Here is a 12,307-nt window from a genome sequence, read left to right on the forward strand (position 1 = left end):
TCTTGTAATAGCCCTAGGGAACGGAGTTAAGTGATGGAGAACCAAGGCTTGCTGAGGTTTAGTAACTTACCAGGCTTGCTCAGACAGAAAACCTCGGAGCTGGGACAAACAAATCTTGCAACTACAAAGTCCCACGCTTGTGCCACTTTCACACTGTCTCTCACAATACACTCATGTCTGTGTATAAAACATGCTCATCGGGCAGCCTCTCAGAGGCATTACTAAGTAAAATGCCTTACCGTCTGACGTAATCTCCCCTTCTTCCATGCTGTCAGACTCGACCACTTCCTCTTCGGTGTCTTCTTCGAAAGATGACAGGTCGCTGGTGTGGACAGAGCTGACTGTGATGTCGGTCAGCCCGTCAACGTCAGAGTCCAGCACCGAGCAATCTTCACAAAGACAAGAAAACACAGCGGACAGATCACCTTGGCATAGTGACATACTCAGAACCCACTTCCTAAGTTACATTTAGGATTTTCTGCCTTAAACACATGTTAAAGAACTTCATCTTTAGAAATAAAAATCTCTCATTAGCAACCAATAACCAACAGGGTAGAGGTGTTTCCAGAAAATACAAAGGCAAATTATTATCCTGTAAAAATAACGAAACTTGATTTATGATGGAAATGATAGAAATAAAAGCAACTGAAAGTAACTGAAATATTTACTACTTAATATTGTAAAGATTAAAATATACAACTATGAATTAAGTTGCTTGGAATAATGTATGACAATAAATTTTAAGAGTTAAATTATAAGGTTTACAGCTTTTCTGCTCAGATACTTTGTGAATTAGTGCACTAGTATAGCAAATAAATATACAGAGCTCATTTTTTAAGCAAAGGTGGTATAAGTTCTCAGGCTTTTGAAATACTAGCATCAAATTTATTAAAATTTGAAGGCAAATTTGATCCCCACCCCACCCCAATGGATACTGATCGTTCTTTAAACTGTTGTCGATTTTTGCAAGTTTTTACCTTCTTTTGTCCCTTCAATCGTTTTAGCTTTGTTACTGTTCTTTTCTGATGGAACTTTTGAACACTCTACTTCTTTATCCTTTGCTTGTTTTTCATCTTTTACTTTTTGTATATCTTCACTTCTTTTTGGGTGATCAAATTTCTTTTCCGTCTTTTCCTTCTTTTCTTTCTTTCTTTCTCCTTTTTCATTGCTGTCTGGTTTCTTTTCACCTTTGTCCGTTGATTTATTTCTTTGGTCACTGCTTTCCTGTTGAACATCCTTATTTATGAGAACTAAACTATTACTCTCTTTTGTGTGATTTTTAATTTCTTCAACCGGACAAGGGAGGTCACTAAATTCTTCAGACTTCGGGGCTGTTTCCTGTCCTTCCCCTCCAGAGTCAGGTGGAGGCTTTTCTTTATCAGCCACTTCCTCTGAGGTTCTCTCTTTTTCAGGACCAGTGTCAGTACTCGGCTGAGATGGGAGTTTTTTGGATACTCTCTCACTCGTCTTAGCATTTGACGTTTCTGTCGAAGCCCTGGCAGCACTAGCTTCCTGGTTAAGAGAAGTTATAGTTTCTAATATTGACATGGCATCACTGGCCACGTTAGCGCTGGGCCCAGGAGCAGGAACACCTTCGAGGGAAAGACAAGTTCTAGAATAAATTGATGAAGGTTAACCCCTCAGCTGAATCCATGCTACATCCCACTGTCAACTTTACATGAAACATAGGCTGTGCGTACCATTCACACGCCTTCCGGCCTTCAGGCGCCACTGCTCGTTCTCAGCATGCTCTAAATTCTCTACCTCACTCATTCAGTGTCTTAGAAAGAACCATGCAAACCTGAGAACAGAACAGTCTAGCTCCCAAAAAACAACATCTCTAATCATTTTAATTATTCCCTCTGTTGAAACATACACCTCCCCCCCCCCAGTACATTACTAAAATGCCTATTATTTTGTATTGACATAAAAAAAAAATGTTATGCCAGTTAAGGAATTTGAGTGGTATTTCAAATAAATACAATTTCACTACAGTGGCCAAGTAGAGAAATGTTTTAAAAAAACAAATATCCCTAACTCGACACTCAGTTCAAGAAAGAAAGCAATGGAACTGACCAAGAGGAAAAGCAAAGCACCTTGTGTGATGACGGAGGCGTCGGGCCGCTCCTCGTCGGGAGCCGAGCTGCCACCTGCCTCCTCCTTGGGGTTTAGTGTGGCTAAAAACTCATGCACGGCTTTCTCCACCTGAGGTCTGAATGTGTGGTTGATCTTTGGATCCACAACCTGAGAAATAATTCGATCGATACCAGACTCCAACATTCCTGATCTGAAACAGGGTCATTTACAGAAAGGTTAAAACAAACCCAAAACCGTATTATTCGCAGTACTTACTTTTAAATAAAACTGTATTGATTACATAAATGTTCAGCCTTAATTTTTTGCCTCAATCCATTCATCTGGACATAGAAAGAACAGGCAACAGAAAACAAGTTTCACACGACAGTGGCATTTAGACACACTGTACTGCAAAAAGTCTGTAAGCTTTCCACCACTGCGTCACTAATGGAAATATAAAGCAGACAAAACAAAAACAAAAGCAAAACAGCCTCCAAACTAGACCCAGTACACTATGTAGAGCCCGGGCTTACAGGTGATACTTATCTTACCCCAGTCCTGCCGTGACACATAGGAATAAATGATCACCGAAGCTGAGTTCTGGGTGTAAAATAAATCAATAGACTTTGCATCTTTATTTTTAAACAAAAAAATGTTAAGCCTTTTATAAGGATTAGAGTCTCCAGGAAAACTGAAGACTACACATGAAGTGTAATTTCATCAAATTTACAATAAAACAAAAAGGAAATAAAGAACAAGAAAGAAAACTTTAGCACAGAAAAAAAACTTACGGACTTTTCTGGCTTTCTTTTTATTATCTACTCGCTATAAAAAAAGCTGGGTAATTTATTCCTTCAACAATTATGTTAGGAGTGTCTGCTACATTAGCAGGCTCCCTGCTGCTCGCCACTGCTACAATCAGACCCGTCTCCGCTGCTGCGGAGAGGGAAACAGACACAAACAACTACAACACACGATGACGGGCACCAGGACATATATACACTGTGGGGAAAGGGCGGAGTAAGAATGTTAGGCGGATCTGAGGTAATTTGGGAATGCTTCACACGGGAGAAGACATTGGAGCTGAGTGTTGTATTCCAGAGAAGAGAAGAAAAAACTTCAAGAAATACGCCATCCAAGAGACAGCGGAGCGAACAGGGCAACTAGGCCCCAAATGTGCAGAACATCACAAAGGCATCGGGGCAAAAAAAAAAAAGGACGTGAATTTATTTTAAGAAATGCATTTAAACCTTGTTTCTTCCTAAAAAGAGCTGGAGAAGCGGGGTGCACTGTCTCCCGGACAGTGCTGGAGAGCGGGGTGCTGAGCCTTTCCAGCTCCTAGGCCTCAGGCTCCCTCTGCAGAAGGGGTGAGGAGTCGCTCCCTACCCCCTAATCCATCATGGCTGTTTGAGTGCAGCTGTCTGGAGGGGAGGATGAATCTCACTGCTATGTCCTGAGGCCCCTTGCAGCCTTGTGATACGATAATTCTACTTATGTGGGCCATAGAGAAAAATGACTGCACAAAGTAGGTAACCTGCTTTTTAAAGTTCCAAGATTAAAAAAAAAAAAAAGCAAATCCTGCAAATATTGTTACATCTTAGAAGTGTCTTTAACATGTAGCACATGGAAAAGAAACAAGAATAACCAATCCTAAAAATGTTTTGATTTAAGGCACAAGCATAAAGTCATAAAATAAACAAAACCCACTCACTCCAAATTACTGCTTCAGTCTCTCTGGTCGCCTTTATTCTGGCCCCTCTGCTTCTGTCCATTCTCACCGTGGTCGGTCAGCTCTGACCGTGAGTAAAACTGGAGGCCGGTGCTGAGGACCACACTGCTCTTACTGGGCGCTCTATCGCGGCCTCACGACCGGAGAAGTCACACTCTAGGTTCAAGGGCAAAGCCCAAATGCCAGCAGCTGGCACGGTCCTGGTTAAAGCTATTCCCTTGTCTTCCTTTTAAATCCTTTCATTAAGAGCATTCTTTCTGAGCTAGCTAGCATTTTTAGATCCTGTTGTACAAATCAATATAGAAACAGAATAAAATTCTCCCTATTGAATTTGCAGTTTAAGTCAAAGCATCCAAAACTGCTGCTATTAAGACTATTTTTGTTCTATAAAAATGGCAGCGGTACATGGCTCAACATAACAGTCAACTGTTGGTCAAGGTAGTAGAGAAACTATCTGGAGCTGTGTTTATAGAGGCCAGTACATCCCTATACCATTAAGTTAGACACAACTACATAGTTTCTTTAAGGAAGCTGTAAAATGTTATCAGTAACATAAAACTTTACTAATGGAACTTAAACAAGACAATAGTTCATTTAAAACCAAATAGCACAGCTAGAAGAAAATTTACACGTGTCCCAGGAAGAGCACTGACTAAATTATCCAATTATTCTGAATGTCTCTTTCCAGCAGAGGCCTTCCTCACCCACATGCAGAGCGTGCCAGGATGAATGGCACAAGAACCCCTCACCAAACACCAACTCTGTGAAAACGGTGTCTTATACTGACTGCTCCACCGACGATTTTAAGTGCCTGATTTTACATGGGCAAGACTGAGTTTAGTTCCCTTAAAAGAACAGAATGACTGCTCCCCTACTTTATAGGTTTTGTATGCTAAGGAGCAAATGCAGTTCCAGGAGCTCTGCCTTCCACTTAGTCTCTCAACAGGAAGAAAAGAAAGCAAACGTGGAAGCAACTTAATCATTTGTGAAAAGGGAGGCAGCTATGCAAACTGTTGAGTGAAAGCACTCAGTAATGGGGTATAAGTGGGCGGTGACAGAGCGGGAAGCTTACGCTCCCGCCCCACCTCCACCTCCGTTTTTTGTTACTGTTCTCCTAAAGGCCTGGAAATGAGTAACCTTCCAGAGTGTCCACCCACAGTCTCCACTTTTTCAGGAAAGGCTTTGACTTTTTCCCTACAGGTATTATTATGCAGCCCTCTAACGGCATCTTTTGATCTCACCTGGACTCTTTACAGGTTCCTCAAACATCCTTTAAAATGCAGACAACACAGTTATTGTTGTTAAATTTCCCTCTTCTCTTCTTCACAAGCAGACACAGTCTGAGCCCCCAGGCTCCTGGTTTCTAGTATTACCTGCGGCTAAATGGGTCTTTGAGTCAGTGTGAAGTGTGATTTGTGGGACTTCCTGTGGGTCAGAACTATCAGTGCAGTCGCACACCAGGTAGGCTTGCAAGGTTCCCGTGGGACAGGAGGCAATTAAGAGGTGGCGGGCATAAAACAGATTTGTTTAAATGCTGAAAAGCCACATCTCTTCTCAAAGATGGGCTTGAATATAAATATTTGTCAAGGCAGGAAGACTGGGGGGGTCTTTAAATAACTCAGTCACCTTTCTGGGTGCTGAAGCAGGAACAGAAGGTCCAAGTTTTCTTGTCTTGGAAAATATTTACAAGCAAAAACAAAATAATATTGTAAATCTGCTTTTCTGGCAATAAATATGATTTTTTTTTGGTTCCTCTAAATATTCCAGCTCTTCTCATTCTCTTTATTTACATTCATCCAAAAATGGATCTGATAGGTCCAAATGCACTTTTCTTCTTTTATTGGCTATATCATTACTAAAAAGCAGAGTTAAAAATCACAATAAAATGCAAAAGAAAAAAAGGTTGGTGGGCTGTATTAGAAGAAAGAAGACATGGCCTCAAAAACCAGGGGAACATTTTGATTTCAGTGGTGTTTAGCATCTTTATTTGTACAATAATAATAAAGCCTCCTCTTTTAAGGCCAAGAAAATACTGCTGAATGTAAATTATCGGATATTCCAGCATTTACCATCTATTTATATTATATCTAGTTTGTTTTTTGTTTTTTGAGCCACGCTGTCATTCCCTTCCTTCAATATTTCCAAAGGTCTACAGAGAAACCAGACTTTTATTTGTGGGGGAAATGTGAAGCACTAGAGCCCACTTTAAAATCACACTGCATCACAATATGAAGCAGCCACACCAAACTTGACGAAATTAGCATCAGGTGAACAAACTTCTGATTAATGTCTCTGCTTTCCAGCAGAGTAGGTTGTGACTGTCCAGGCCCACCCAGGAATTCTGCGGTTCTGAGACTTACTTGAGCACTTGTTGTCTAATGTTGTTTCTTAGCTGGTTCTTATTGAGATGGGGACTCCAAGTATGAGTTGCTAAGTGGTTGGCAACAAAGTTATCAACACGTTGTCTCAGATTCTGGTAGGCAGGCTAGGAAGGAAAAAAAAAGACACAAATGTTGAAAATCTCCAATGTTATACAACAACAATACTGACTGCCTCAAGATTTGGTCTTTTTAACAGCATCAACATTAACATTTCTTAGATTAGCATATCAACATGGCAACAAAGTTTCACAGTTTATAACAGTGCTGCTTTAGGCCTTCAAACACTGCTTACTGTGTCTAAGACAAGATATTTGCAGATACATGAGGAGTACAAAGAAGAAAGATATACCTCTCATTTGTAGTTAAGGGACTAGAAAATAGGACACCAATAAATGTGCTGTTAGATGATTTGGAGCAAAGGGAGCACAGCAGAGAAATCAAGCCTTTGCTGAAACGTGGTATTTAAGCTAGACCTTCAAGGTGCAGCCTGGAATCCAAAAGGCTGCCTTGTGGGTACAGCCAACAATGTAACGTAAGAGCAAGTGGATGAGAAAACGTGGTGGGGAACACTGGGGGGAAGGGGTCCAGAATGTCAAGTCCAATTTGGCTGGAGAAGACAATACAAAACAGCTGAGAAATGAGACTGGCAATATAGCTTGGGGCCTGGGGCTGGAAGGGCCCAGGCAGCTATACAAGAAGCTTGGAATTATGGGGCACAGAATGGTAACCCAGGGTGATATGTGACATCTAAGCTTTCTGATGATTAATCTTCCTACAGTGAAAGAGTAAACAACACAAAATATACTTAGGAAAAGATGCAATAACCAGTGTGATAAAGGTCTGTACTGGGGTGGCAGAAATAGGTTGAAAGGCACGGATCCAAGAGAAACTATGGAGGGACAACCACTGAAACGAGGCATTATAGTTGATGTAAGGCGGCAGCTCTTAAGTGGGAGTGATTCCCCCTGCCCCCCCTCAGGGGATATTTAGCAAAGTCTGGAGACAAGTGAAGGGAGCTGATCCTGGAATTCTGTGGGTAAAGGGTAGGATGGCACTGACCATCCTATAGCACACAGGGGAATCCACCCCCCAACAAAGAACCTTCCACGGAGCCCAAAATGTCAACAGTGCTGAGCCTGACAACCCCTGATGTGAGGGAAGCAGGCAAGAGGACCCACATTATGTCACCTCTACTTAAAAGGACACTACGCAGAAGGAATGCTTGGCCACTCAATCAGGACTGCACACACTCCGTTCCCCATTGTCCCCCAACACTCACAGGCTTTATAGCTTCTTTTATGTGGCTTGTAACGTAGATAAGTGAGCAACCCCAAATGATTTTAAACAACACTGTCTCGCTGCATCTTCTGCCCTTCGTTCCCTTAGGCTTCACAGTTCCTACTCCAGCAGCAAGTTCTCATGCCTCTGACCTTCTGCACCTCCCATCCCCTCTGCTGGTCCATCTGGCCAACTTCTCACCTTCAGAGCTCCCCCTAACCTGTGCAGTCATCCTGACACCCAAGGTAGGCTCACGGCATCTTTGTCCTCTGTTCCTTCTGTCTTCTACACATACTGTCATCTCAGCAGCTCTTGCATTGCTTTGCATTGGGGGCCGGAGGGGAACCTCTGTTTTCAGGAAGCGCAGCACACTGCTTGGCAGGTAAGCAATGCCAAGTACTTGGTAGACGACTGGGCAACTATCTCCAACGTGGATGAGGAAGGTTTTATCCCTCTGAGACGTTGTTTTAGCCCTTCCAGTTTCCAGACTTTTGCTGATTCCTATTTTCAACTCTACAAGAAACAGTCTCGTGATCATTTCTCTCCATTTATCCAAAATCAATGCAAACTAAAACTAATCCTTTTGCCTGAAGATTTTCAGCAAAACAGTAAAACGGATTTCTTCTTGCCAGTATTCCTAAATTTCAGAAACATTAGGCTCACATATCACAATGCACTTAGCACTCGTCACCCTATGTAACAAGCGAAATTTGAACAACGGGTAATTTTCCTTCTTTCCAAGTTCTTTCAGTAAAAAGCCCGATGACTAGGGAAATACAGATCGCATTCTTCTTCTGGGAATCTGTCTCTCTCCTTCCTTTTCCAGGGCTTGGGTCAAAAGCCTTGGAGTCCTTCTTGACTCCTGCCCTTCTCTTCCACCCCACATGCAACCCATTAGGAAATCCTGTGGGCACTAGAACCCGACCACCTGCCACTACCTTTCCTGCCACCAGTCTGGTCCAAGGCAGCCTCATCTCCTGTCTAGATGACGGTAACCCATCTCCCTGCTTCTACCCTTGCCCCCCTGAAGTCTGTTTTCCATATAGCAGCTGGTGTCAATCTTCTAAAATTAGGGCAACCACATAATTTATTGTCCACACCAGATCATGACGTGTGAGGGGGACACCATTAAAAATCACCACGGTCAATGCATCTAAAATGGGAGTCAGAGCACGTCCTTCTGCACAACACTTGCCAATGGCTTCTCAGCTCAGTAAAAGCCAAATTCTTACGATGGCTTCCAAGGCCTTCCAGAGCTCTGTAGGGAGAAGAGGCCACTCCTACCTCATCGTCTTCCACTTTCTCCTCAGCAGTTTCTGCCGCAGCTTCATGCACTTGCTGTGGCCTCTACTTGGCGTACTGAGCCCCCGAAACCTGCACAGCAACTTCAGTTCCCCCAGCAATGGCTCAAATAGCATCTCACCAAAATCTTCCCCGAACTCACTCAAGACCAACTGGCAATCCTTTCCACCCTCATCCTGCTTTATTTCTTCCATAGGACCTATCACGCATTATTTATTGTCTGTTTTGCTCTGCTGGGATGTAAGCCCCATAACAGCAGGGAATTTTAGCTCCCTGCCATACTCCTGGCAACTAACAGTGCCTGGTACATCATAAATAGTTGTTGGGTGAATAAATTTGTGTATTTCTGTCTTTGATATTCCTTTCAAATCTAAAAAGAAAATTACTGCCTGGGGACAGAGGTGCCATAGTTACCTGTTCGGTGAGCTCCCTGCCTGGGACAGAGTGATGGGCCACTCGACCTTCCCTCCCCACACTCTCCAGGTGCTAATCAGTGCAGAGGGGTCAGGATGGCTTTGTAACCTGTCAGCTTGCTCCAGGGGTCTGGGAACGGGAGCCTGCAGCACAGGAGCCTGTAGCACTGGTTAGATTCTGGGGCTGTCCCAGGTTCCAATTCCAGGGGTGGAAGGGCTGATTTGGTCTGCTCTCATCAGATCTCTTTCCCGGGGCACTTTGAGGGGTCCTCTGGTCTGCTGGAGTGGCACCAGACTGGTCCTTCTCACTCTGCTTTACCACACTGGGCAGGATAAGGGTGCTGCTCTTGGAGAGTGTCTGGTGGGTGTCAGATGTCTTGATTCTTAACTATGCATGTGACTGACAATCTAGTGCCCGCTACAGCCCCGACACACTACCTAACACAGGTCAGTCTTCAGGGTTCAATATCAAAAGCATACCACAAGTAGTCTAAACTCTGAGGTGTTCTTAACAGATGAGACCCAAGGAGTCCATTAAAGTGCTGCTTCTTTGCAGGAATAGGGAAACTTATTTCTACTCTGGCCCATGCATCACACTGATAGAAATGTTAAGCTCATATCAAAGACAACTTGGGCTTTTATATATTTTTTGAGACATTCAAACTTACTTTTTTTTGAGAGAGAACATGAGACCATACCCAGGAGTCCCACTCTGTTGGGGAGGGCGTTATCATTTCAATTCTCTTCTAGCTTCGAACAATAAAAAAGGGGACCTTACTCTGTGTTCCCTGGACTCCCTGAAACTATTCATTAGGTTGATCCACATGAAATTGCTGACAGCCGACCATTTCTGAATTACGAAAACAGCATCTTTAATATACGTATGTGCACTTTTCTTGAGAGAAGGTCCTGGTTTTCATTACACTGTCAAAGAAACTGTGTTTCCTCCTCCCCAGAAAAGGTTTTAAGTCTCCACTGAGAGGGACTGGCAGGGATATTACAGACATACAGCAGAAATATTTAGTGCGGATGGGAGGAAGAAAAAGCTGAGCCTTATAATTGTAGCCCCCTCATCGGTATAAATTTTCAATTTATATACACAATAACACACAGATTCGTAGATTTATGAGACTAATAAAGTGAAACATGTACTTGCAGGATACAAATAACCAGCTTTATCTGGATAACATTTACCTGGCCATGTCTAATCCTCTCCCATTAAAAAAAGGCAATTGGCATTATTTTCAAAAAACGTGCTGTACATACTCCCTAAAACGAAGTGAGAAAACTATATACTTCCTGTGGAGATAAATATCCCAAGTAAACTGAACTCTCTGTGGTGCAAAAACTCCAATGCTTTGAAAAGGCCATTGTACTTCTGGTGCACATGGGGTGGGGGGGTGAGTCCTTATAAGGAAAGATGTCCCTAGATTTTCAGGAAGTTTTTCCCAGAGGAGGCAGCGGGATTTTATGCAGGTTCACTCAAAGCCTGGTGAACAGTCACAGGGAAGAACTGGTGGACAATGCAAACATCCCAATCTCAAAGAAACGAGGATCCTCACAACGGCCAAACGTGCTATGAGAAAACCCTCACCCCATCAAAACTCCCATCCAATGGACCCAACCAGATCTAAGCCACAACAACCCAACCCCGCCCCCCAACCCAAATAAACAAAAAGCCCCAACAATTTCCCAAGTGTTCCCAACTGAAGCTTCCTGCCTCACCCGCTTCCAGAATTCCAGGCTCCACTGGTTTCCACCCATCTCACCAAGACTGCTCCTTTTTGGTGTCCTCTGCTCATCCTTTGCCCAACCAGCTAAAGCGACCTGGTCCCGCTCACACCCCTTTTACCCTGACGTTTGGTTCTAGTCCCTCCCCTTTCCCGGCCCCTAACTCTTCTGTACAGGGAACCACTTTGCAGACCTTTCCGCTTTCCTCCTGAACTCTTCTTCTCCTGTCCTCCTTCCACTGTGTTGTCTGCTGTCACCCCTCCTCCGTCCTTTCGCCACTGAACGGCTAGGCTCCGGTCCTCTCCCCGCCCCACCCCCTTCTCACGTTAGAGAACTGACTTGGTCTAAGTTACCTAAATCAGACAGTCACCGGTAGACACGTGCGTCCCGATCTCCCCAGCCCACCTTATATCTCGCGGTCCAACTCTACCTCCTTATTGTTGCAACTACTCCCTCCCCGCCCCCAATCCAGCGACGCACACTGCACACACTTTGATTCGATGACCACTTAACAACTCTCCAAAGGACAAAGACATGACGCTTACCGCACAGAAATCTTCGAGAGAGGAGTATGGAAACAGAGTGAACCGCGGGGAAAAAAAAAAAAAAAAGAACCAGACGTGACCGCACCGGTCACTGTCTGCAGACGCGTCTCCATGAGAACAAATGGCTCAGTCTCGCTCAGCCCGACGTTCCCAGCGCCCGCGGCGCCGGGCACGAGTCGGCTGCACGCGGGGAGGACCGTCCGCGGCACCGAGCGGCAGCGCGGAGACAACGCGGCTGCACCGGGAGCTCGGGCAGCGGCGCGCTCGGGGGGGGCCCCGGCCGGGAAGCCGCGGCGCAGCGGGCCGTGCTCGGACGCGGGACACAGCCGGCGGCGCCCGGGCCGGCCTCCCCTCGCCCGCACCCCCGCGCGCCCCGCACCTTGGTGTCCACGTCGGCCAGGCAGTCCCTGCGGAACTGGTCGAAGAGGCCCTGGCTCTTGAGGTGGTTCACGATCATGGCCACGAGCTGCGGGTCCCCGGCGCCGGCCCCCGTGCCGCCCGCCCCGCCCGCGCCCGGGCCAGCCCCGGGGCCCGGCGGCGGCGGCGGCGGCTGCGGCTGCGGCGGGGGAGGCGGCGGCGCCGGAGGCGGCTTCGGCTGCGGGTTGGTGGCCATGGCGGCCTGGGCCGGGAAGGGCGCGGGCCCGGCCGGCGGGCGCTCCTGCGAGGCGGCGGCTGCACCGGTCCCGCCGCCCGAGGGAGGCCAACGGGATGTTGTTACGGAACCAGCGGATCCAGAGTAACCCCGGAAGTGAAAGGGAACCGGGGGAAGGAAGAAAGGAAGAGGCGGTGACAATCGCAGTGAAAGTCCGACGACGGAAGCCGCGCGGGGCCCGTTCCGGCTGCCGCCTGCGC

At 45.7% G+C, this 12,307-nt stretch overlaps 1 protein-coding gene across 2 annotated transcripts in view; it reads right to left on the minus strand.

Moving 5' to 3' along the window:
- Nucleotides 1-12,186, minus strand: part of BOD1L1 (biorientation of chromosomes in cell division 1 like 1) — a 51,556-nt gene extending 39,370 nt beyond the window's left edge. For both annotated transcript variants that reach the window (XM_074321445.1, XM_074321440.1), the window contains exons 1-5: nucleotides 11,835-12,186; nucleotides 6,166-6,290; nucleotides 2,097-2,287; nucleotides 978-1,592; nucleotides 240-389 (exon numbers count right to left, since the gene is read on the minus strand). In XM_074321445.1, coding sequence (XP_074177546.1) covers nucleotides 240-389; nucleotides 978-1,592; nucleotides 2,097-2,287; nucleotides 6,166-6,290; nucleotides 11,835-12,068 — 1,315 coding nt within the window. In that variant the 5' untranslated portion in view covers nucleotides 12,069-12,186. The remainder of the gene's footprint in view (nucleotides 1-239; nucleotides 390-977; nucleotides 1,593-2,096; nucleotides 2,288-6,165; nucleotides 6,291-11,834) is intronic.
- Between the last annotated feature and the right edge of the window lie 121 nt (nucleotides 12,187-12,307).

Source organism: Rhinolophus sinicus, linkage group LG02 (assembly GCF_036562045.2).
Source record: "Rhinolophus sinicus isolate RSC01 linkage group LG02, ASM3656204v1, whole genome shotgun sequence".
Lineage (NCBI taxonomy): Eukaryota > Metazoa > Chordata > Mammalia > Chiroptera > Rhinolophidae > Rhinolophus > Rhinolophus sinicus.